The 25,658-nt window shown below is 45.4% G+C and overlaps 1 protein-coding gene across 1 annotated transcript; it reads right to left on the reverse strand.

Annotated features, from left to right (window-relative positions):
• Nucleotides 1–744: 744 nt before the first annotated feature.
• Nucleotides 745–9,319, reverse strand: LOC144130149 (globin-like). The gene is made up of 2 exons (XM_077664161.1): nt 8,862–9,319; nt 745–1,115 (listed from the first exon to the last, which is right to left on the reverse strand). The coding sequence occupies exons 1-2, from the start codon at nt 9,315–9,317 to the stop codon at nt 822–824; spliced, it is 750 nt and encodes a 249-aa protein (XP_077520287.1). The 5' UTR covers nt 9,318–9,319; the 3' UTR covers nt 745–821.
• Between the last annotated feature and the right edge of the window lie 16,339 nt (nt 9,320–25,658).

Raw genomic sequence — 25,658 nt, forward strand, 5'->3', positions numbered from 1 at the left:
AGTTTTAATAACAACTTACAACACAGTTAAACAAAATTAAAGAGAAAAAAAGCTGAGCATGGTGGCAACTGCCATCACACTGTTTCAAAGTGGACGCTCCTACCTTCCATCCATCCGCTCGCTCCGCCACGCGCTGAACGGAGTTTACTACTTTTGCTCCCGACAGTTGTTAGTATGGCGACAAGTTTGTTGGTTGGTGTCGGTGAGCGCATGAGTGCGTTCGCATCAATATTCACTGAATATTTCATGCTCTCAGCAATTCAGTGTTGGTGAGCTCTGTTGTGCGTGTGTGAGCGTAGGTTGCCGTAGGCAAATTTCTCAATTTTCAGGAACATCACTCTATCCTCGAAAAGGCAGAGATTGCCACAATAGTCGTCTCCGCTTTGGTTATAATTTTCTTGGTTCCTTTTCTCTGCGGGTGGTCGCTGCCCTCGTAATCATCTGCGCACGTTAGGACCAGGCTTATTTGAGTGAGTGTTCTGCAGCTCTCGTGGTTAGCCGCCGGCCTGTAGGATGTATGTCTAGAGTGCGTACGTTAACTGCGGATAATTGAAGAAAGCCGCCAGCAGCCTGGTTTACAGGAATAAAAGCAGGCAGCTTTCCAAAGCCGCCAATGGCAAGAGCGGTAAAGGAACGAAGACGCTTCCTTACAATCATGCACTTTATTTTTTTAGGAAAACGTTGCTATCTTAAACTATCCTATTTTTCTCTTTTTCTAGCAATCGTTATAAACGCGTGCCCGAACACGTACAGACGTGGACAAAGGTGCCAAGTCTTGTTAAGGTGGCATAATGTTTGTTTTTTACTATTCGTGGCTTCGCTTACTGGGGCTGGCCAGCCCCTTTCGGGGAGGTCTCCTTGGTTTTGGGGGCGTGCTTGATTAAGGGTTTGCGCTCCGAGTGCGACCCCCTGATGAAGCTCTGCACGGCGAGCGGGCTGACGGATTCCCTGTGGCCTGCCTTCGCGGGGGACAAATGTGTGTGCGCCTTGGAAGAGGCGCCAGTGGCGGCTGGCTCGTGGGTAGACGACTTCCCGTTGTGGTGGACCTCTTTCTTCGCCGCCAGTGGCGCCTTTGAAGCCTCGTCATACACACTCCTTGTGATCATGTTCAGTGCCTGCAAAGAAAGAAAAATGAAAAACATCCTGGCATGAAAAACATCCGTGCAAACAAAACAGCGGCGGGATTCGAGGCGCTGCAGCCTCTGTTGCACAGACTACGGAATTACACCACAAGAAGACATCCCCCAGAACTGTTTGAAATAACTTATTGCCGCGAACCACGCTTATGATAGCTGAGCCTCACTTAATTCAGACGATCGACGCTGCGAAGGGCTTTCGCAGATAACAAGTCCAACACTGTGCGATTAATTTGGATTGGTTTTTGTGTGCACGCTACGCATGTGCCAACTCGCTACCGCCGAGGCGGCGTCTTCTAAGACGTTTGGTTGCTTAGCGTGGGGACGCAGAATGAATACTAGGCTGCGTTTAAATGATGGAGAGATGCAAAAGACGCCAGTGTGCTGTGCGACGTTAGTGCGCGTTAAATAACCCCAGGTGACTGGTATTGATCCAGAGCCCTCCACTACAGCGCCTCTTTTTATCGGGACAGCTGTAAAGGCCGAGTCTGCCGGCTACGCTACGTCACAACACGAGGGAGTGCGAGGAGGACGGGCGAACAGGAGATAGAAACAGGCGTGGCTCGCATCACTGTTTGTCAGAGCACTGCCACTATCGTTAGACCAGGCGGGAGTCGGGCCTAACAAGCGCAGCGAGTCGGGATTGTACGCGACCGTGCGTCACGTTTATACCCCACACCCCTACCTCCACATACCCACACACGCGTATGACTAGTCACTGCAGCAGGCTACTCCAACGTTCTCTACAAATGGCATACATGAGAGCTTACCCGTGGCGGCATAGACGCAGCAGACACCCCATAAGCTTACCCAGCATTACTAAACATTCGCAAAAACATCAGCATTTCGCACCTGTTGCTGACATTCGCATTACTATAAAGCGAAACATTACTGATTTCAAATGCGCTAGCGTTACTAGTCTGAGTTTCGCAAAAATGGCCCGTGTGTTTTGTGATGCCGTCGCCACCTGCCAGGAAACCAGGGAGGAGACAAACGCCGATTTGTCGCATCACATGGTATTATCGCCTAAGCATTTCTGCTCTTCTTCCTTTCAGTCACTCTCTCATCTGCTCCCGCACACCGCAGTTCAGTTAGCCACCGAGAGTTAGGCCTCTTCTGCCTTCCTTCTTCACACCGGTCCCGTTCCCAGGTCCCTGACTTTCTTTAAGGTTACTTCGCGAATTTATCTCTTTTTTGTTGGTAGCTACAACGGCTCCATTCGGAGCTACATCAGCAGTGGAAAGCGAACATAAAAAATAATTGTTCAAAACAAGAAATGCAGGGTAAAGATAAAATACGATCAATCAATCAAACAAGCACAGAGCAAAATTGGAGGGTAAACTTACGCTCAACAATATGGTATGACGCGATAGCGTATGCGCCCATATATGCGGAATGCAGCCTTCTCGGCTTTACATTCATAGATCCCTGGGAACCATCATCCCACTCCTGACGCAGCTGTGCAGCGGTTAAGCCATGCTTCACTGCCTTGCGATGGAAGCTGCTGGTAGCGACGGGGCTTATGCGAACGAGGTTGCTCTTTCCGAGCAATCTCTCACGATCAATCGTAAATATAACTGCCACCTGCCAGGGTGGTGGGTTTGTTCACAATCAGACGGGCAGGTTGCGATGACGCCAAACGGTCACGGTACCTAGGTGGGTCACCTAGGTTGTTTTTTGGGGGGGGTATTTCTCTCGCAGAACGCCGGCAACGACGGCGGATTTTCTGCAGAACGACAGCATTTTAAGGCTATCCAAATAAAACATGTTACAAAAAAATCGGAATATCACCAATAATTGAGTAAGACTAATCACACGGGTGATTATCCGTGGCTAATTTCATCAATAAACTCTTCCACTGGAAAGGAGTGAAATGGACCAGGAGGCATTTTTCAAACCTCCATTTTATGGTTTATGGAGGTTTAATGTCCTAAAGCGAATCAGGCTATGAGGGACGCCGTTGTGGAGGGCTCCGCAAAGTTCGACCGCCTGCGCTTCTCTAATGTGCACCGACATCGCACAACACACGGGACTATAGAATTTCGCCTCCACCGAAATTCGACCGCCGCGGCCGGGATCGAACCCGCGTTTTTCGGGCCAGCAGCCGAGCGCCATAACCACTCAGCCACCGCGGCGGCTGCAACCTCGATTTTACGAGGCAAAATATTTTATATGCATTGGTTCATGCAGAATTAGAGGTGATGTTAAATTCATGTAAAATATCTCGTTTTCGTGTGTTTAATAAGGACTATGGCACTGTTACATATAATAGGAAGAATAAACTAAAGAAGTTCGCAGAAGACGACGAGGATGACGATAAGAATAACGTGTATTAAGCCCATGAATAAAGAAGATTAAGAAGTAGTATTCGGTGAGGTGGGAAAAGATGATCGGAGAAGAGAAGACGACCGCCGCATCGCGCAGGGGCTGGCCTTACGTTTCCAGGTACAGAAAGCAGAACCTTTGCACACTCTCACCCCCAGCTCGGACTATCCTGAGGTCGACGTGTCGGAGCTCCTGCAAATTGTTTCCTCGATGCACTCTGCTGCTCCGGGATCTGACGGGATTACTGTGGGCATGTTAAAGATTTTAGCGCACGACTTTCCAACTCACCTTCTAGATATTGTAAATGCGTCATTGGAAACCTCTTGGATTCCTCACAGTTGGAAAATTGCGAAAATAATTTTACTTTTAAAAAATGCAGACAATGGATTTCAATTAGACAATATTCGGCCGATTGCTTTAACCTCAAATTTAGTAAAGCTAATAGAAAGAGTAGTACACAGTCGCCTCACAAAGCATGTTCATCATATTAACGGCCTCAGCCCCGCACAGATTGGCTTTCGTCGCGGTTGTTCCATATGGTCCGCGCATGTGGATCTCGAGAGCCGAATACGACTCTCAATGCGCCAGAGAGAAGTTTCGGCCTTGGTGACGCTTGACGTTGCGAAGGCCTATGACAGCGTGGAGCACACAGTCCTCATTAACAAGCTTGCTCAACTACAACCACCGCATTACCTCTACGCCTGGATTTGTGAATTTCTAAAAGATAGATTTTTCTTCTGTACAGACGGATCTTTTTGTTCTAATACCTATGGTCAATCAAGAGGTGTGCCGCAAGGCTCTGTTCTTTCTCCGCTGCTTTTCAACATATTAGTTCGGGACATCCCCATTCATCCTAACGTTACAGTTTATGTATACGCAGATGATATAGCTTTTTTCGCATCAGCAAATGATATTCATGTGCTCTACGGGTATTTGCAGGCATATCTGAATGGTCTTGAAGTCTGGTTGGACCAAATCAATTTATCACTTAATGTCAGCAAATGCGGCGTGCTGGTATTTCCACCCGACGCTCCTATGTACATCTCGCTAGCCTACCGCTCCACTCCAATTCCGCAGGTGGAGTCGGTTAAATACCTAGGTGTTACTTATGACCAAAATTTGGACTGGCGACACCATATTAAGAATAATGTTATTAAAGGGGAACGTGCACTGGGCCGTTTGACCCGAGTTGGCAATAAAAAGTTTGGCATGCGTCGTGACACGCTACTGTTGCTCTATAAGGCTTATATGAGACCGATTCTGGAATTTGGTTGCCCCTTGTTCTCTGGTAGCGCGAACTACAAGCTGCAGCCATTAGCCTTACTGGAAAGACGTGCCCTACGGCTATGCCTCGGGCTCCCAAAATCAGCTTCCAACGCTGTCCTTTATCTGGAAGCGCGTATCCCCAACCTCTATTCCCGCTTCCAACTTCTAACAGTGCGTACTTTCCTCAAGTCTTTTGACCCGGCCCCAGGCGTTAGTGTTCCAATTTTTGTATCCCAACCACACCTTTTTTTGACTAATCACTGGCCACGTTATCAGCTTCCGCAAGTTAGGTTCACGCAGAATCTGTTAGCTCCGCTTCAGGTTGATCTGATCTCCTTGCAACGAGTTGCTGACACGCAGGCTGATCCCGTCTTCTATTACGACTTTATTTTCCCGTCCCATGCGAAGCATATGCCCGCACATACCCTAAATGGTCTTCTTTCTGAACACCTACAGAATTTTCCACATCATACTGTTCTCTCCACTGATGCCTCCGGCAGCTGTGAGAAGGCGGCGATTGGCATATATTCGCAGGATCTAGATTGGAGCTACTCCGTTCGTATCCCTGATTATACTCCTATATTCTTCGCAGAGTTTTTGGCCATTGGTTTGGCTCTTCTCAAAATTCCCAGACATGTCGCACGGGTTCTTATTCTCACAGACTGCCTTTCAGTTATTGTCTCTCTCCAAAATTCGGAAAAATCTTTCTTGACTCGTTCACTTAGGTTTTTTGTTCCGAGCACAGTGCGCGAGATCCGTTTGGTCTGGGTACCTGGGCATTCAGGCGTCTATTTTAACGAGATGGCTGATTTATTGGCAAGGTCAGCTCTCAGCGCAACTGTAATATATCCCGTCCCTCACCTCATTCTGTTAGCAGCTTCACGTTTCCAGCGGTTCCAACATATTTCAGCCACTTTGAGTGATCCGTTGCTGAATACCGTGGACTTTCAACACCTAAAGTACCCATGGAATATCCGGTGGTGTAAGTCAAGGCTTTGTGAAGTGTCCATGACGCTCCTGCGATGTAGAATCCCTCACTTAAACTTGTACTTATGCAGGTGCGGGTTCGCTGCGACAAACCTTTGTGTATCATGTGGGCAACTTGAATCAATCGATCATTTTCTCCTCTCTTGCCGGCGGTTCGCGGTTCAGAGAAAGCAATATCTGGAGGTTCCTCTTTCGAGACTAGGACTGCCTCTGTCTCTTACAGTTCTTCTATCGTTCGGTGCGAGTGCCAAGGGATTCCCGTTAAGCAGTGTATGCGGCTACCTTCACGATTACATAAGTGCAACTAATCGATTATCCTGTTAGCTAGACACAAAATTCTTTCGCATGTCCAAAAAGGCTAGATTGATTCTATTCCGGATGACTCATACCTCTTGAATTCATTTTATTTTTCCCAATTTTTTTTTATCTTGATTCAGTCTTCTGACGTTTCCTTCCCCGCGCAAATGCTTCATTGGCATTCTACCCTATACCTTGGCCAATCCCCCCACGTGGGTATGTGCCATATTACTTGAGGAGAAGAAGAAGAAGAAGAAGAAGAAGACGACGACGACAAGGATGACCTGTACCAACGCAAAGGTTATAAAAGCGCGAGGGCTAGCGTGGCACTGGAGGGGGGGGGGGGGGGGGGGAACAGAGATTCGGAAGTTCCGGCAGGTCAGGAACACCTCGGATGGAAGAGAGCAACGCCGGCTACTGCTCCGGTGATCTTGAGTTCTAAGGCGTCGCGCCGTGGACCTCCTGCCGTTCCTGAGCCCGTTCCGGGCAGTCAACGGATGACGCAACCACCTTCTACGGCCAGGGGTGTCTCCAGCGCTGTTGCCACCCATCCGGGTTGTGCCCACAACGCCATCACCAGTATCGCCTCCACGGGCACTTGGACCGGTAGCTCGTACGACGCCGCCAACGACGCCAGCCTGAGCACTTGGAACGCCACCTCGACGCCGGCTACTGGACACATGCAACGCTACATCAGCACTGAACCGTGAGCACGAACGCCGAACGCTACTATACTGGGTGTTCCCGGGCAGTGTGTATTGGTAGTCTGTGTTTTGTGTTAGGTTCGTTAGTTTTGTGTGCTAGCGTTTGTGTCACGTAGGTTGTATTAAATGTGTGGCGTCTGTGTGTGTACACCTGTCGGCTAGTCCATTCTCTCAGCCCGAGTGTTCTCCGGGGATCCGTGACACGCACTAAAAATCACCACATCCACCCTCGTGTTACTACTACTGCAGCAGTTGTATCCGAGCAAGAACGCTCTACAATCCAACGTCTCGGTTTCCCATCATGGCCTCCGCTCGATTTCTTTATGGCGCTACTCTGGGTAAGAAACTGTCAAGGACAAAATAACACACAGACCGACCAGCCCAGTTTTCTTCGTTTACGTGTTTTTTTTTTTACTTTCCTCTCCTAGTCTCGCGCTCTTAGTAGCGCAATAACAAAGTCAAGCATGAAAAAACAACTTGGCCGATATTCAGCTTTATTTCCAATCGAATCGTCATCACCACCCTGACTACGCTCACTGCAAGAAAAAGGCCCCTCCCATGTCTCTTCAATTAACCCTGTTCTTTGCCAGCTGCGGCCACCGTATCCCCGCAAACTTCTTAATCACATCCAGCCGTCTAACTTTCTGCCGCCTCTGCTACGTTTACCGACCTTTGGTATCCAGTCTGTTATCCTTAATGAGCATCTGTTATCTTGCCTTCGCATTACATGCCCTGCCCAAGCCCATTTCTTGCTCTTGATTTAGACTAAAATATCATTAACCCTTCTTTGATAGTTGAGCACTCTTACCTCCTTTCACTGCCCCTGTCTCTAAACGTTGCACCTATCATTTTCCTTTCCATAGGCAGCTGTATTGTCCTTCAGTTGAAACCTTTTCGTTATTCTTCACGTTTATGTTCCATAGTACAGGTAGGATACAGCTGTTGTATACTTTTCTATTGAGGGATATCGGTAAACTGCCAGTCTTGATCTGAGAGAACCTGCCATATGCGCTCCACCCCATTTTTCTCGTTACTTCGCTCCCTGATAAGTGCCTACGCTCACTACCTTTCCTAAATAGACGTATTCCCTTACCACTTCCAGCTCCTCACTACTATTGTAAACTGCTCTTCCCTTCCGAGACTGTTGAACATTACTTTGGTTTTCTGCAGATTAATTTTTGGAGCAGCAGTACTGCTCTGCCTTTTGCAGTTTTGCAGTTCATCGCCTGAGTCATCAGCGAATCGCACATTACTAAGCTATTCTTCGTTAACCCCTGTCTTGGACTGTTTCGAATTCAGACCTCTGAATAGCTTCTGTAAACAGGCGGTGAATAGCATTGGCGAGATCGTGTCTCCCTGCCTAACACTCTTTCTAATTGGAAATTTATTGCGAACTTCATGGACAACTATGGTAGCTGTGAACCACGTATAGATATCTTCCAGTATTTTTGCATAAGGCTCTTCTATACCCTGATTCCGCAATTCCTGCATGACTGCTGATGTTTCGACTGAGTCAAATGTTATCTTATATGTCATTATCTATTAGGGCTATATATGCGGGTTGGTTATCTTCTGCGCATTTCAATATCACCTGAATGATAGTGTGAATACGGTCAATTGTCGAATTCCCTTTACGAAAGCCTGCCTGATAATGTTTGGTTGAAGTCTAAGATTATTCTTATTTTATTAGCCATTACCTTAGTAATGTCCTCAAACTAATCGGCAAATGGCAGTAAGCTGATCGGTCTATAATTTTTCAAGTCCTTGTCCTGTTCTTTCTTACCCTTTAAGATGATGTAAGCGTTCTTGGAAGTTTCTGGTGCGCTCGACAGTCATAAGGCGCTGCCTATGCAGGGTGGCTAGTTTTTCTAGCACAATATTCCCTCCGTCCTTCAACAAATCTGTTAACTGATCCTCATCAGCTGTTTTCCCTCTTTTCGTTGTTCCTAAAGCTTTCTTTACTGCCTCTTTTTTTTGCTAGCATGATGTCGTAGGGCTCTGCGCTACTGCCTATCTCATCAACGTCCTGACTACATTGGGTAAAATATAGATTTGCGTAGAACGCTTCGGCTACATTAACTATCTCATTCATATTGTTAATGACACTGCCGCTCGGATAGGCGAAGGTCAAATCCGCGCCACCTACCTCAAAGAGCTTGTCCCAGGCACTTACGGTGGCCGGCGTCATGGCGGATTTGTTGGCGGCTATCATCTCCTGCATGGCCGCCGAGAAGAAGCTCTCGAAGTTGTGAGGTTGCACGCCAGGAAACTTCAGGTGATTGATGGCGTTCTTGCGCACCAACTCGATGAGCACTTGAGTGTCGTCGAGAGCTTCAATGAAAGCTGTCATGTGACGGCCTACCTCGGAGGCGAGCGCCCGGAATTTGGCATTGTTGGCCAGGTCGTGCACAGACACGTTATGGAAGCTGGGGAACAGCATCAGATACTCGGGGTGGCTAGAGAACATGGCCATCAGAAAAGCCAGGCCGAAATTCGGCTCCTTTTCGCAGAATCGTCGCCAGCTGTCGCGCACCAACTTGTTCTCATGCTTAGACATACCGGTCCGGTTGTCCACTGGGTCGTTGCTACCCGCGTTACCCATGGCTGAGTGGACGCTCCTTTTCGTCTTCCTCTTCCTCGAACAGATCGCGTATGTTCCACCAGCCACCAGGTGGCATATGCATGCATCTGGCGCCACAGAGGTGCAGAGAAGAGTCCTCAAACTGAATGCTTTGACCCGCTGCAGGGTCTGTTAAGCATCACGTGTATGGTTCTGGTCCCACTTCCACATGCGCTTTAGGGCTTCTCGTCTTGATTGTCTTTCGCAGGCGGTGAAGCCGAAAGGCGGGGGAAAGGGGGGTCTGCTCAGTCTCCAGGCTACCGCTGCTCCTCGAAGTGTGCTTTCATATCCTCTGATCATCGGCTTTTCGAGGTTTCTTCTGTGCAGCGACGTCAGCAGCATTCCTGTTAAGCTGGTGCCCATAGATGGTGGTGCAATCAAGATGGCCAACCCTGGGTACGTTTGGGCTGTGCTCCAGTTAGCCACTTCTCTTTACGAATCCATCTTGAGATAGAACACTGAAGACGAGGCGGAATTCTTTAATGAATTTTTAAGAAATATTTTTCCAGTACCTTGCTAAAATACATTAAAACTAGCCCTGATTACTTTTGGCGATACCTTGGAAATAAGAGCACACACTTAGAAGAAATAAGGCAGCAGCACGATAATGCGATTGCTGATCCTCAGGAAATTTCTAACACAAAGAATTCTTTCATTCTGTATTCAACCAGGTTGATAGTGTCACAGAGGCTTCGCCTTCTTCCTACCAAGTGTAAGACTTCAGATCTTTTGAGGAAGTGTTTCATTATTGCTAAAAGTTAAACAAAATTCTTCTGGGGCCCCGATGGCACACCGAATTCCTTCCTTCATCTTTACGCCGAGCCTACTGCACACATTTTAACAGCTATCTTTTCCTTATCTATTAGCACGGCAACTTTGCCTGAAGATTGGCGTGTGGCCCGTGTCATAGCAGTCCACAAAATGGTGACCACCAGCTTATGGAAAACTACGCCCAATTTCACTGCCAGCTACGAGCTGCAAAACACTAGAACACATCATCGCTCACTGCATAACACATTTTCTTGAAGCTAACAATTTACTCTCTCTCCATTTCAGCATGGATTTCGGAGGGTTTGTCGACATGTACCCAACTTTTAACAACTGTTCACGAAATCGCTCTAACACTTGATCCTTCTGGGCAGGCTGATCTTATTTTCCTTGATTTCAGCAAAGCATTTGATCGCGTTCCTCACCACAAACTTCTTGACAAACTTACTAATTTGTCTTCCTGCGTTCATTATAAACTGGATAAGAGCGTACCTTTCGATCTGCACTCAGCTCGTGGATGTTAATGGCCATGCCTCCAATGCGTTACCGGTTCCGTCCGGAGTGCCTCAAGCAAGCGTACAGGGACCTTATTCTTTTTTTAATCTATGTTAATGATATAACTAGGGCCATTCATCCTCATGTTTACATCAGATTGTTCGCTGACTATTGTCTGCTCTTTAAACAGGTTACTGCCCGTGGCGATCAACTTCAGTTACACATAAGTTTAGTTACACTTAATTAATGGTGCAAAGATTGGTCTTTAAACATAACACTGGAAAAACGGGCTTACTTCGCGTAACGAACAAAAAACAGCCAAGTTCATTTTCATATTGCATCTATGATAGTCATATAAAGGAAGTCGCAGAATACAAATACCTAGGCGTAACGTTTACAAACACTCTTTCATGGTCCAAACACATTGACAACATTTGCGCATCCACCTCCCGAAGACTCGGCTTTCTGCGTCACAAGCTGAAAACAGCACCTCCTGATTTGAAACTGCTAGCCTACCGAACTGACATATTGCCCAAATTAGAGTATGCAGTCATAATATGGTATTCCTTTCATCTAAAGCATAAACATAAACTTGAAATGGTTCAGAGGCGAGCAGTGAGGTTCATTTTCAACAAGTTTAGGCCCACTGATTCCCCGTCACAACTCATGGCTGACAACCATATCCCTACCTTAGAATCACGAAGAACTATAGCACGACTTAAATTTCTTTTCAGAATGTATGACAAGTCGCTGGAATTTATCGGACGGCCATACATTCAACTTTACCCGCCACGTGCGTCAAGGCACCGTCACGCTCAAAATTTGCTGCCGTGCCATGCCCGCACTAACTTGTATAAAAATTCTTTTTTTTTTCCTCGTACAGTAAGTCAGTAAAATTGTCTGCCTTCTGAAATATTTTCCACTGACAACATTGACCAGGCTCTGCTGCTGTATTTTGCATCGTGACATTCTATGCCGTTTTTCCGTACTTTTATCAGGTTATCATTATTCTGAAGGGTAGCGTATGCAAGTTTATTTCAGATGAAATTATGTGAAGATCATTCTACAAAATTGAAATGCGTGCTTGTTCACTTTTGTTATCTTTCACATGTTAAACGCTAGAGCATATGTATAATTGATGTTAATCGGAAGAAAATGTTCTACGACATGCCCACCTGCTTGGTCTCCTTGAGACCACAGTACTTGTAAATAAAATAAATAATGTCTTGCAGAATTTGCCTGTGTAACAGATCTAATGAAGTGCCCTTCCTTTACCGCACTTCGTTTAAACTCATTTATCGATGCCCATATCGCCTACACAAAAGGACTCATCCCAGGTGTTGATTCTTTGCTTAACTACCTCTTATACCCTCGAACATCTGTCCACTGTAAGCGTTATAGCAGTGAATTGCTGTAGCCAGGAAGTTAACAACGTGAGGATGTCAAGTGAGTGTGTACTAGCCACTTCTAAGGGGATTTCAAGCCCGTAAGAAATCAAGGCATGGTGTCCGACCTTTTAATTCATCTCCACTTACACGTGCCATCGCACTTTGGAATTATCTTCCTGACAGCATGCATCTGCATTATAGTGTATTGTTGCTTCTTCATTGCTACTACGTTTTGTTTTGGTTCTTTATACGTCTTACAACATTTAAAGCGACTGACACTTCTATATGACAACGTCATTTTTTGATTAAATTAGTATTTGCCATATGTCCTGCATCCATGCTTCTACTAAGTACCTTGTATCTATGTGTATATGCGCCTTTAAGTTTTGCATGTATAATAGTTTCTTTTTACTTGTATCTAGTGTTGTCTTAGTTTCTCTTGCACATTTGTCTTTACTTGACCCCATTACTCAATACCCTTCTGGACCCTGTAAGGCATGAATAAACAAATAACTATAGACTCGCTAATGTCTAGGCTACTGCAATGCAACAATTGCTGGAGCTGTGGCCATAGTATAGATGGTTACAAGTCCAGCTTGTGTTGTTGCAGTCGTGAGGGTGGTCACTGAACGGGCACCTGCACAGACCAGAACGAGGACTGCTTTTACGGTGGGACCCACGCAGCGATCGAACTCCTCAAGTTTCCCTCACGGGGTCAGGAATCTCAGGTCATTGGTATTAAGGCGAAAGCCTTTAATGGCCCATACTCGCGGTGACCGTCCATCCGGTTACGTGACCTCGCTGTGTCCGTCCGTTACATCCTAGGTCAGGTGACCGTTTCCGTCCGTTGCATCCTAAATCACGTGACCGTGTCCGTTCGTTACATCCTAGGTCATTTTAGGTTACCTTGTCACGTGTCACGTGACCTTGTGGCGGTCGTGTAAGCATCAACGGTTAAGATGGTCGAGCGAGTAGTAGAAAATGTCTCAGAGCGCTTAGCCAGCGTCATGGCAGCACAATTTACGCATGCCATGCAGGCCGGTATGGCCGCTCTTGCGATGCCTACGCCCTCTCAACTACTCACCATTCTATATCTGAAACGTATCAGCGCCAAGAGCGAAGCACTGCCCCCTCCGCTGTATTTAGTTCAGGTTCCTCCTTCGCCAAAAGTAACCAAGGAGCAGGTTTCTCTTTCTGATCCGTATAATAGAGCCGTTACGGCACCCCTAAAAACCGAAAGGTGTCACAACGTGAGGACAAGGGCTCCACTTACTAATTTTGAGACATCATTCTAGCGTACAGAAGCACTCGGACAAAGAGAGTAGACACCACGGACGCCGAACTTCAATTGAGGTTTATTCCGCAAAAAAAGGGTTTTTATGTATAAACAGAAACTGGAGCTGAAAAGTATTTCCACGACCAGGTAATTATTTAAGGCGGCAGCAATCAAAACAAAAACCAAAATAAAAACATAGGCATTTGCCATCAACACTTCAGCTCTCCACCACATCGCCTAACCTGACTTAACCACCAAACACATTTGCCTTGAGACAATTTATTTCTTTCAGATAATTTGCCTTGACATAATCTATTTCTAGAGCGCAAAAAAGGGCTACTGACGCAGATCTCTTTTCTAGCAGAGATACGGAATGCTACAAAAGTTTCCTGGCTCTTTTGAGTGCTAAACTTGCGTAGAACACGCGTTTCTTTCAAAAATGCCTTCCATGCTGGCTCGTGCGAGTAACAGCGAATGTGGTCAGCTGAATGACCTCCGCCACTTAACCGTAATCATGGCCTCGCCTTATCTTACACAGTTTCAGAGCGCAAGGGCTGCCATAAGTGCTTCGCTACGCGTCTAAGAAACAAATCACCTGTGCCCGGTTTCTTCTGACAAAGACTGTACATCCAGTGATATTCGATTCAATTGTGAATTTGAGATGGTGCAGACTGATGCACGGGTTCTCAAGCACAGTGGGCACCCGATGTCCAATACTTCTTCTCTATGTGCTCAGCCCAAAGCAAAGAAACAGCTGTTTGTCACTAAGCCACAGACGGTTCTATTTTTTAAGCTTCAGAACTCTTCTACCGCGGAAGCTAAATCCGGATATAATAATTTCGACAGACTCTAGGCTTACAGGCGGAAAGAATTTTCATTTACAAAATTACCGGTCGTTTCAACTAGATTGTAGCTGAGGAGGAAGAAATTTGCTTATCTTACAATTCGGATCTCCGTTTTTTTTTCGGCTCGGCTGTTCACAAACATCGCCCCTCGTCATTTTGGAGCGGAAAGCGCTCCGGTTGGGCCTTAGCCTCCCTGAATTTATCGCTACCAATGCGCTCTATTCTGAAGTCCGCATTCCCCCTCTCTTATCTAGAGTTGAGTTTCTAACCGTGCAGACTTGCCTCCAATTTTTCCCTGGATGACCGCAGAGATTTTGAACCTATTAAGAAAAAACAATTATTGATATCATAAATGGTCACATTATAAAAGTAACAAGTATTACTTATACCATCTCAAATGCTCGCGGAATTATTCATTGTCTCTAATGAGAGCCCGAGAAATGAAATATTTCACTAGCCGATATCAAAGTGCTGCTGGAAATACAAGAAAGATGCGGGAAGTCGTTAATGAGGTCACGGGAAACACGAAGAAATTTTCCACACTTCCCTATACTGATATTGAAAATGCAGTTGATGATTTAATACCTTTTTCACCAGTGTTGGTCCTGACCTAGCCGCGAAGATTCGTGATGGAAATGCAAACAGTGACATTCCGCCGTCAGTTCCCAATTCTTTCGCTCTGCGCAAAGTTTAAATCACTGAAGTGTTCTCCGTTGTAATGGAGTTAGCAGCTAAGAAGGCAGCTGGCTTGGATGGCATTCCGGCAAAAACAATTAAGGACAATGTTGATATTTTAGGACCGATCTTATGTCGTGTGTTTAACAATTCCCTAGTTAACTGCACATACCCTTCGTATTTAAAAATATCCCGCGTTACTTCGGTATTTAGGCGTGGCGATTCTTCTGAGCCTCCATGTTACAAACCTATTTGAGTACTTAACCAATTAACAACATATTTGAAAAAATTCTTTCCAAGCACATTCACAATTTTCTTGACAAATACAATATTATCTGCCCACAACAACATGAAATTCGAGCAAATCATTCTACTAGCTCAGCAGTTATTACGCTCACACAGGCTATTAACAAAGCACTACACAATAATAGGCCTACAGCTGTTATTTTTCTGTATATAAAAAAGCATTTGACACAGTTAACCACGATATGCTTAACAAATTAGAAATATGCGGCTTTCGCGATAGGGTGCTTTAGTTTGTCTCTAGTTACCTCAAAGATAGGCAACGAGTTATTTCAATGAATAATTTAATGTCATCTATGCAGTACCTGCATACTGGAGTACCGCAAGGGTCTACACTTGTACGTTACTTTTTTCACTTTACGTCAACGACTTACCTCTGATTTTAACGTCAGCCAGCGCCCTTAGGTACGCTGATGATACCGCCATTATAGTTACCGTTCATGATACTGCCGAACTAGAAAGCATCGCAAATAGAATATTGCAAAAGATCTCAGGCTGGTATCTTACTAATAAATAAATATTCAATACTAAGAAAACTAAATACATGCTGTTCAAGTCGCGAAATAAATCACTGGATTCAAGTGATATTAGTTCACTATTAGTCAGACCCAGCTTCAATCAACAAATACCTTTACGTACCTCGGAGTGGCACTAGATGAACACCTACACTCGCAATCTGGAGTAGCATGCCAGGCCGACAACCAGGCAGACCTCTCCTGGTCCATTAAAGTCCTTCTCCTCCTCCTACACTCGCAACATCAGATTGATTTAACTTGTGCGAAGGTTCCATCCGGTTCGTATGTTCTACTTCAATTGCGAGAATATTTTGACGTCAATATTCTACACGTCTTATACATTACATTGGTACATGTAATGCCTACCTAGATCCCTTTCGACAGTCGCAAAATAGAGCACTTAGAATAATTTCGTATTCTAACTAATCTCGACCCAGCAAGACCCTATTTACTATACTACACGTGCTACCGTTCAATCTGCATCGTGAGAAAATAATTGTTGAATGCATCCACAAGATAGCTAGTACCAACAGCCCTACACGCTTAAAGCGAAGCCTTGCCTACGGAAATGTCAACTTACCTGTAAAAAGAAACATCTGTAGTGAGCGTATGCTGCAGTTTTCTGACGTTAAGATCTGGAATAATCTGCCACGTGAACTAAACCTTGCTCACTTTTCTCTTGATATAAAAAATTATTACCTTAAAATGAATTACACACTCAAAAGAGAATACTTGTACCTAATTGCTGCAGCTTTAGGTTTACCTAAACCCGTATTTAAAGTTTTTGATATTTCTCTGTGATGTGATGTGTTAAGCATTCTTGGCGACCTGGGTCATGTAATATTATACATTATTTGTCATATGAGCGATGTGATAGGTTTCGTGGTCCCTCTTAAATAATGTTATGCATTCAATTTGTATTGCTCTAATCTATGTATAAGTTCCACAAGCTGCTGTCTGATCTGTAAGTTCCGACTGTTTGTTTTCTTTGAATTCTGTTCATTGGTATACTTGCAAGTGACAAGAAGGATAATTAACTGTTTTTAGCGTTTTTTCTGACTTGTTATATACTTACCTTTATCTGTCTAACAAATGGTTGCCTGCAATTCATGTACATATCGCTATTAGACTCATTACTAGCCGCTGGCTATGGGTCCAAGCAGTCTTTGGGTATATGAAGCAGTGCGACAAAGAACAATAAAGAAATTCAATTCAAATCACGTTTGCACCGTTCACAAAGTATTTTCTGCTGCCATCCGTCCCGGCCGCGGCGACCGCGTTTCGATGGAGACGAAACGCAAAGGGCGCCCGTATGTTGTGCGATGTTAGTGCACGTTAAAGATCTCCAGGGGGTCGAAATCATTCCGGAGACCTACACTAGGGCACCTCTTTCTTCCATTCTTCTTTCACCCCTCATTTAACTCTTCCCTTAGGGCGCGGTTCGGGTGTCCACTGAGATATGTGAGAAAATTACTGTGTCATTTCCTCTCCTCAAAAACCAATTTTCCAATTTCTCCATCCGTCGCCCTTTTTTGATGCCGCAGCCGGTATATTTGTGCAAAGCATAATAGAGCCTTTAAATGAGAAAATTTATAACAACCTTCCAGCACTAATAAGTGGGTCGTTTATTCAGATTGTTTTCGACGACATTTTCCTTCACAGCGTAAAACATTTATGCCGTGTATTATGAACAGACTATTCGAAGATCATTTAAGGACCCTTCCTACAAACATTACGATAGGAATCGACGCCTGGAAGTGCCGGGAAAATGCTGGTGTGGGAATAATCTGTCCACCTTTATATTGGTCTTTTTCACTGCGCCTTCCGTATTTCCCACAATAGCCAGGCGGGCGAGTTATTGATACATATTCAGAAATGACATCGCGCAAACCGGGGACGAAGCATAGAAAAACACTGCACAAACTCCTTGTTTCACCCCCAGTTTTCAAGCAGAGTTTCTAGCAGTATTGATTGCTCTACGCAAGCTAGACCCGTCTCTTGTCCTGGCATCTGTCACGTATCCCTTTACTCTATGGAGCATAAAATTTACTTGTTCTGTATTATATTCCATCTCTCTAACGATCCTCAAGCGAGAATTAGCAATATCAATAAGTAAAAAACAAAAATTTAGCCAGACGTTAGCGCTCTACAAGCACGGCTTGTTGGTCTACGGGTATGATGTCGCTCTTGGTGCGAAACGTCCCGGATTAAAACCACGAACGAGCTCACCAATTTCTCGCTGCCAAAAATTAAAATCGCAGCATTTCACGTAATGGCGTCCATGTATTGGGCTTCGTGAATAGAACTTGGCTGACACATACACTTTTACTCGCCCGGGAGTGTGTTCTAAAAAATTGGCGGTGCGTGAACTTGGTGTCACAAAATTCGGCGCATGTTCTAAAAAAGCCGCAGCGCGGAAGCAGTCACTCAAGCGCGCACAGCGTAAATAAAACTAAAATAGCAGAGAAGGAACCCTAGAGAGCGCGCAGCCTTGCTTGTGCTGCAGCCCTTTCCACTCTGCCCGTTGGCGCGACACCAAAGGAAACATGCCGCTCGCGCCGCCGATTGTTCGAGAACCTCCGAGTGATTTCTACTCATTGTCGACGGAGAGGGCGTAGCCTTAACCGCGATAAGTTATGCCCTTTCTTGCGTCGACGACGGCGCAAGACGAGAAGGCGCTCGAATCTTCTGGAAACCGGTTTCCGGCTCGACCAATTGGGTCGCGCGCCCGGCGCTAGAAGTAGAAGGAATTTCTGCAGTTGATGCTGCGTGTATGTGCGCGCCTGCCTTGGCGCGAAGAACGAACAGATGCAGACCGTGCCAGACCATGCCTTAAAATGAGGGGAGTTGGCCGCTGTCTGTCAGCCCGAGCCGCCGTTCAAGCTTCAGAAATGCACGCCCGCACGACTCCATGGAGAAAACCACTCGCCAGGCCACGAACCAGAGAGGCAAAGTGCGCCACCAACCTGCTGGACGGCTCCGTCGTGTTCCTCAGGTCGTCGGACTGTCGCAGTGCTTGGTGAACAAACTGTGTTTTGTTTGTTTGTCTTTCACCATTTGTTAGTGCACTATAGGTCAAAGTTTTTCTTGTATTGTAATATCTCTCGAAAGCGAATTTGCATGAGTTGCATTGTATTGTAAATTCCTTTGTATGTGCTCGTACGAGTGATTGTGAAATCCCCTGCATCGACTATTTGCTCTATAAACTTTTGTTTGTTTATGAACGTTTGGCTCCGACCCATTCTCTGGCTTGCGACCGGCGAAAGCTTGGCACCAAGCGACCACCCCCTTGTCACTTGGTAGCTGGTCTTCGGCTGAGCTTGCCACGCTGAGTCGAGGGCATCTCCTTCGTGACCGAGACCGCTACCCCCCCACGCTCTAAGGGTGTCTGGAAGTGCACGCAAAAGTGCGCGAAGAGGTGACACTTGGCTAACCCTGGAATTCAGCGAAAAGAAAGCACGCTGGCTGAGAGTCTGAGGTTCGTACATGGCAGCTCAGCTACACGCTCGCGACATCAGTTTTACCTGTATATGTACACACACGACCACGTGGCCGTCACGTGGTATCACATGGTCTTACGACACACCCATCGGATGTCATCACGTGGCTTCACATCACCACATCAGATGTTCTTAAGGTCAAAGGTCAACTCAAAGGTCACGCAATGTCAAAGGTCAGCTAAAGGTCAGGGGTCAAGGGTTCGACACCATAACTGTACCACATATGGTCATACACAGCTATCCTTGGTTGGGCTGAAGTTCATTCAAGGTCGTTGTGCTGTCTACCCGAAGACTGCTTTACCTTGCGTAGTGAAGCTTTTCGTTTGAAAAGGAAAACCCCGCGCACAAGTGCTGCTTCCTTTGTCGTTCCATGCAAGGAAGCTTTTTTTTTTTAATTTTGAGCCAGTCATTAGTGCTCTAGAAGCCCGTCTAGTTGGTCTAAGGGGGATTCCGCTTCCGTCCACGCCAGTGAGCGGGAGAAATATGTGGGGCTCCGCACAAGCGTCTAGCCCAGGATGTCTGCCCGCAGGAATGAGGTTTTTTTGTCTGAGAAGGAATACCAAGTGTTCATGCCGAGTCTGGCAACCAGGCCAGTTGCTTTGAATTATATTTTTTGTACGCTGACGTACGGGCCCGCCCATTCAGGATGGAATACTTTCGCGGCATATTGGCTGGTCTGTCGCTGCTTCCAGACGTTATAGGTTTGGGGCTCTATGGAATTAGCCCCATAAGGGCGGCAACGTTCAAGTAGAGGCGAACGTACGGTTAAAAATCTGGAGGGGACACTTAAGCTCCGCCTTAACGGTGTAATCCAACAGCGTATGCGGAAATATATGCAGAATTGGTCATTCTCAGCTTTACGTTCATAGATCGCTGAGAGTCCTCATAAAACGCTGGAAGCGACTAATTGCTCAGACCGCGCCCCGGCTGCGATGAATTTTTTCCACACATTGGGGACTAACGCTCTGGCGTTAAAAGCACCGGTGCCCTGTTATCAACTCGTCCAACCAAGACGTGCGTACGCGAGCATACTGGCTTCTTCGTAGCGTAACTGATGAAGACGTGAAGCTTGTTTCCGCGGCGCACTGGAAAGTTAGCGATTCTAGGAGAGAGCGATGCTACGACATAGAGCCTTTCCTGCAGAGTGCTCATGGACGAAGCCGAATCAGAAGCAGCAAATGATGCAACTAATGCGGACAAACCCAAGTCTTCGGTGGTTCCTGGTGCATCACCCCAATAGAAGGCTGCACATGAACCGGTTCCTTTAACCAAGACCCGTCAGGCTGTGGTCAACGCGGATAAAACTGCCGCGACGGAAAATTAGGCTAGGCAGCAGCGAAAAGCTAGCATATGTGTCGCACCAGCGACTCGAGAGCATGGACGTCAAGGAAGAGGCAGCGAGTGGTGTGGCAAGAAATCGTCCACGGGACGTGCGAAGCGACGAAATGGAGACGACAGGAGACAGTCCTGGTGATGAACTGGTCTCAAAAGCGGCTTCGACCAGACGGCCGAATTTCAAGCCGCATCCCAATTGACAAACCCGCCGATACACGTTCGGCAGGCAAGCTGTCAGTGTAGTGGACTGTGTACCAGTGGACCTTTGATGGCTGGCTTACAAGGTGCTGCCTGGACTTCCTGTAGGCAGAAACAGGCTACATTCCTGTGCTACTGGGTGCGGGTGCCGCAACGAGCACAAGCGACCAAGTACAGTGAAACACTTGACGTTTGGTATGCCACCATGGTCGTCACCATATGTTGCGGACGCTGAACTGGATCATGGCTTGTAACAGTAGGATATCACTGCGCGTAGAATTTCTATACGTAAGAGGGTAGGGAAGAAGGAGGAGGTATTACCAGCTTAAGAGACTTGTGTTGGAGAAAGAGCCGGACGTAGTAAATGTCCAAGAGATAAAGATCGAAAGCGTGGAGCAAACGGAACGCATGCTGGTCCCCTTCCAGGACCGCGGCAATTTTTGCTTCTGCCATGCTCTTGGTACATTGAATGGTCACGTTCTTTTTAAACGAAAGCATTACTAGCCCTTGTAGGCACCTGAAATGTCCGCAATATGTCTGCAAAATGTATCCGCGAAGCGTGGAAGCATGAGTGGTGTGCTGAAGTACATGAAGTCAGTGATTAAACAATATCAAGTCAGAGTCGATAGTCATTGGTCGTTAATATTAGTCATTAACAAAATGGACATAATTAACGATCATCAATAACAGCACTAAATAATGGCACTAATTCATGATTTTAATTGATGATGCTGTAGTCCTGGCTACTTTACGGAGATAAATAATTTCGCGAATTATTGAGGGTAATTAATAGGGCTAATTAGTGAGAACATTGGGCACGGCAGCACTACCAGGATGCGGAGCAATAACCCGTTCCTCTATAATGTGCAGATGATCGTCTTCGGTGCACTGCTTCCAGTCAGCACCCCCAGCCACGAAGGACCCGTGAAGATTATAGCACAGTCAGCCGGAACCACCAGCTTCCACGTGCGCAATCTGCCATCGCTGACAGCACAAGATTACCCATTCCAGTGGCCAACAGCTACAAGTGTGTTCATCGGAGCACATGACCTGCTGCAAGCGCCACCAAACTGGCATATATATACGCGCTACGAAGAATCTGCTAGTATTGGGCACGGCAGCACTACCAGGATGCGGAGCAATAACCCGTTCCTCTGTATTGTGCAGGTGAGAAAACTATTTGGTAAATGTTTCCGCTCAAGTGACCCCTTTTTGTTCGTGCTGCCGTGCCCGCAGCAATTGTCTTGTATCACTGTGGTATTGCGCAAGTTGTTGCTCCTAGGAGGAGATATTGAAACTAATCCAGGCCCGGATCTAGCCCAAATTGCCAAACAACTCAAAGATGTCGCTAGCGACATAAAAGACATAAAGGAAGTACGCCTCGCTGATATAGACAAGTAGCTTGATGCCCTATCACAGCTTGAAAAGAAACTGGCCACCTGCCAAAACGAAATTTCACGCATGGATCGCGTAATTGAAACAATGGAAAAGAAAATCGATGAGCTTGAAAATCAAGGCAGACGATCCAACTTAATTATATACGGACTGCCGGAGGAGGAAGAAGAAACTAATGGAAGTCTTGACCAAAGAGTGAACAAAATTATAGTACAAGATACCCTCGAACTAGAAGCTGTCGCCATTGAGCGAATTCACAGGCTAGGTAGACAGGAAAAAAAACAAGACTAGGCCAGTAATTATGAAGTTGCTAGATTTGAGACAAAAAAGGCTAATACTGAAAAACGGCTTCAAACTAAAAGACACAAAATACGCTATCGGTGAAGATTTTTCTGCCAGAGTTCGAGATGTTAGAAAGAAGCTGTGGGCGAGCGCCAAACAAGAACGAGAAAGTAAGGAAAAGGTTGCGCTGTCCTTTTACAAACGGATCATAAATAAGCGCGTTTATTTTTGGGACGAAGAAACAAATAGCAGAATCCCTATGCAAAAAAAGGACACAGAATTCAGCCCTCGAGTGACTCGTCAGAAAACTCAGTTAAAGAACTGTACGTCATAAATATAAATGCAAGAAGCATATTGATCAAAACACAGTGACTTGAAAGTCTCTTACTTTGTCATGAACCAGACGTAACTGGAATCACCGAAACATGGCTTTCACCTGAAATTTCAAGTCACAAAATCGCTCCACCAAACTACTCCGTCATCAGAAAAGACCGTGGTTCACGAGGAGGGGGCGTGGCAATACTGATTACGAGGCAGCTACCTTTTGTTATTCTCCCTGAAGTTCCCTGCGCACAAGCTGTTTTCTGCAAGATTATTTGTAAAGGTACAGACATAATTACCGGCTGCATTTATAGAAGTCCTTCTACCGGACATGAAGCCATTACTGCAATTCAGGAATTCCTTCAGTACCATTCCCGAAATTCACGAATAATTATTATGGGTGATTTCAACCTCCCCGACATAAATTGGACAACAATGCAATATACATCAACAGCTTCAGAGGCCCTCATCGATTTAATGTTCAATTTTAATCTTCATCAAATTGTTTCAACATCCACACGTACACAAGGAACAACTGGTAATATCCTAGATTTGATACTAATCAGTGATCACTTTCCTGAAACCCGTGCTCAGGTTGACGTCATAGAAGGCATCTCGGACCACAGTATACCTACCTGCCGATTACCATTACAGAGCAGTATAATATATCAGAAAAGCATGCAGATCGTAACTAATTTTGCTAAAGCAGACGACACTAGTATTGTAACACACCTAGCGCACGAATTCCAATCATTTTTCGACACTGCTTCGCGTGAGACCACTGAAGTGAACACCTTGTGGGAGCAGTTTAGAAATACGGTAACCTACTGTGTAGGTGCATTTGTTCCGCGAAAAATAAAACGGCCTAAGAAAAACAACCCATGGATTACAAGGGACGTTATTCATGCACAACGGCAAGTCAAGCGGCTCCGTAGATCAATTAAGGAAAAGGGGCAAAATGCTACCAAATCATTGAAACTAACCAGTGCAGTCGCAAGGCTAAAACAAGTATCAAAGCATGCAAAGCAACAGTACTTTAACGTGACTTTCCCTACACTTCTTAAGAATAGTCCTCATAGATTCTGGAAATATTTTCGCAAAGATAAAACAGCCACATCCAACCTGTCCATGGAGGAAAAACAGACGAAAGCTAACATGCACAACGATTTCTTTAAATCTGTTTTTACAAAAGATGACGGCATTCTCCCTAACAGTTCCTGCACATCTACGCCAGGTATTGGTCCTGTCCACATATCAGATAAAGGTGTTCTTAACTTGCTGCTAAACCTAGACATAAAAAAAGCAAGTGGTCCAGACGACGTCCCAAATCAGTTCCTTAAACGATATGCAGAATGGTGCAGTAAATATCTCGGTATCATTTTTCCCAAGTCTTTATCAACTTCGAAGCTACCCGACGATTGGAAAAAAGCATAGGTTCTACCCATTCATAAATCCGGAGATACAAACTCACCCTCTAACTATCGACCCATTTCCCTCACCAGTACGTCGTGCAAAATCATGGAGCACATTATAGCAAAACACTTAAAGCACTTTCTGGAGACGGAAAACCTATTATCACCCCATCAACATGGCTTTCGTCGTGGCTTATCAACTGTCACCCCACTAACAGAGGTTGTGCATGACCTAGCCCTTAGTATTGACGACTGCAGTCAAACAGATATAATACTACTAGACTTCTCTAAAGCATTTGACAGTGTAAGCCACAACAAACTAATAACAAAACTACGCATCATAATTGGAGATGGCCAAGTGTTACACTGGATCACAGATTTTTTGACGAACCGCTCACAATTTGTAACTTTCCAACAAGTTCAATCAAGACCAGTTCCCGTTACATCAGGAGTCCCGCAGGGATCTGTCCTAGGACCAGTGTTGTTCTTAGTTTTCATCAACGATATTGCCAACAATATTGAGCGTAACATAAAACTTTTCGCCGATGATTGCATTCTGTACAAAACGATAAAAAATCCTGAAGACCACTTTATGCTAAACAGCTCTCTTAACACAATTGTTGAATGGTGTAAAACTTGGCAGATGACAATAAACAATAAAAAATCCGTTTGCATGACAGTCACCAGGAAAAAACAGCCATATAACTATGCCTACAGTATCAAGGAATCAACGCTTTCAAGGGTTTCTGAACATAAATACCTAGGGTAAGCTTTAACTTCTGACCTAAGATGGGACGCACATATAGCCAATGTTACCTCTGCTGCCTTGCGAAAGCTGTTCTTTCTTAGAAGATGCCTACGTCTGGCCCCTCAAAACACCAAACTGTTTGCCTAAACTACCCTCGTAAGGCCAATTTTAGAATACGCAAGCACTGTTTGGTTCCCACAATCAATCACTGACATCACTCGGCTTGACAAGGTGCAACGAAAAGCTGTAAGGTTCATTCATAACAAATACAAACCCTCTGACTCACCTACCGATCTTGCCGCATCATCTGGCCTTCCATCACTATCATCTCGGGCAAAAGAATCCCGCCTGAAGTTTTTATATAAATTACTACACAACAATTACAGTATAGATGTGTTTAAATACGTATGCTTCTCACAGTCGCGACAATCCCGGCACAAACATGCGCACACGCTAACTGAATACTCATGCCGAACGAACACTCTCAAGCATTCTCTCTTTCCTTTAGCCATCAGCGAATGGAATCGACTCGATCATTCGATTACCATGTCGGACTCACTATCTTCCTTCACTTCAAGATTAGTAGAATGCAACAAGAATCAGTAATGTGCCAATAGTCCTACATCTTACCAGATGACTGCCCAACAATTACATATCTTGATACTATGTTACTTTTAAGGATGATTGCATTGTCTATTGCCACCCGTTACCTTTTTCTCGCTTTCTTCAAGTACCTATTGTTAAATAATTCGAATACTAGCATGCTTGCTGGCATGAATGTCTGCTGCTGTACTTTTCTTTTTTGTTACAGTTCTGATTCTTAAAGGTATTCTTTAGTAACCTGCCTACTAGTAGTTATTTAACACG

This window comes from Amblyomma americanum, chromosome 4 (assembly GCF_052857255.1).
Source record: "Amblyomma americanum isolate KBUSLIRL-KWMA chromosome 4, ASM5285725v1, whole genome shotgun sequence".
Lineage (NCBI taxonomy): Eukaryota > Metazoa > Arthropoda > Arachnida > Ixodida > Ixodidae > Amblyomma > Amblyomma americanum.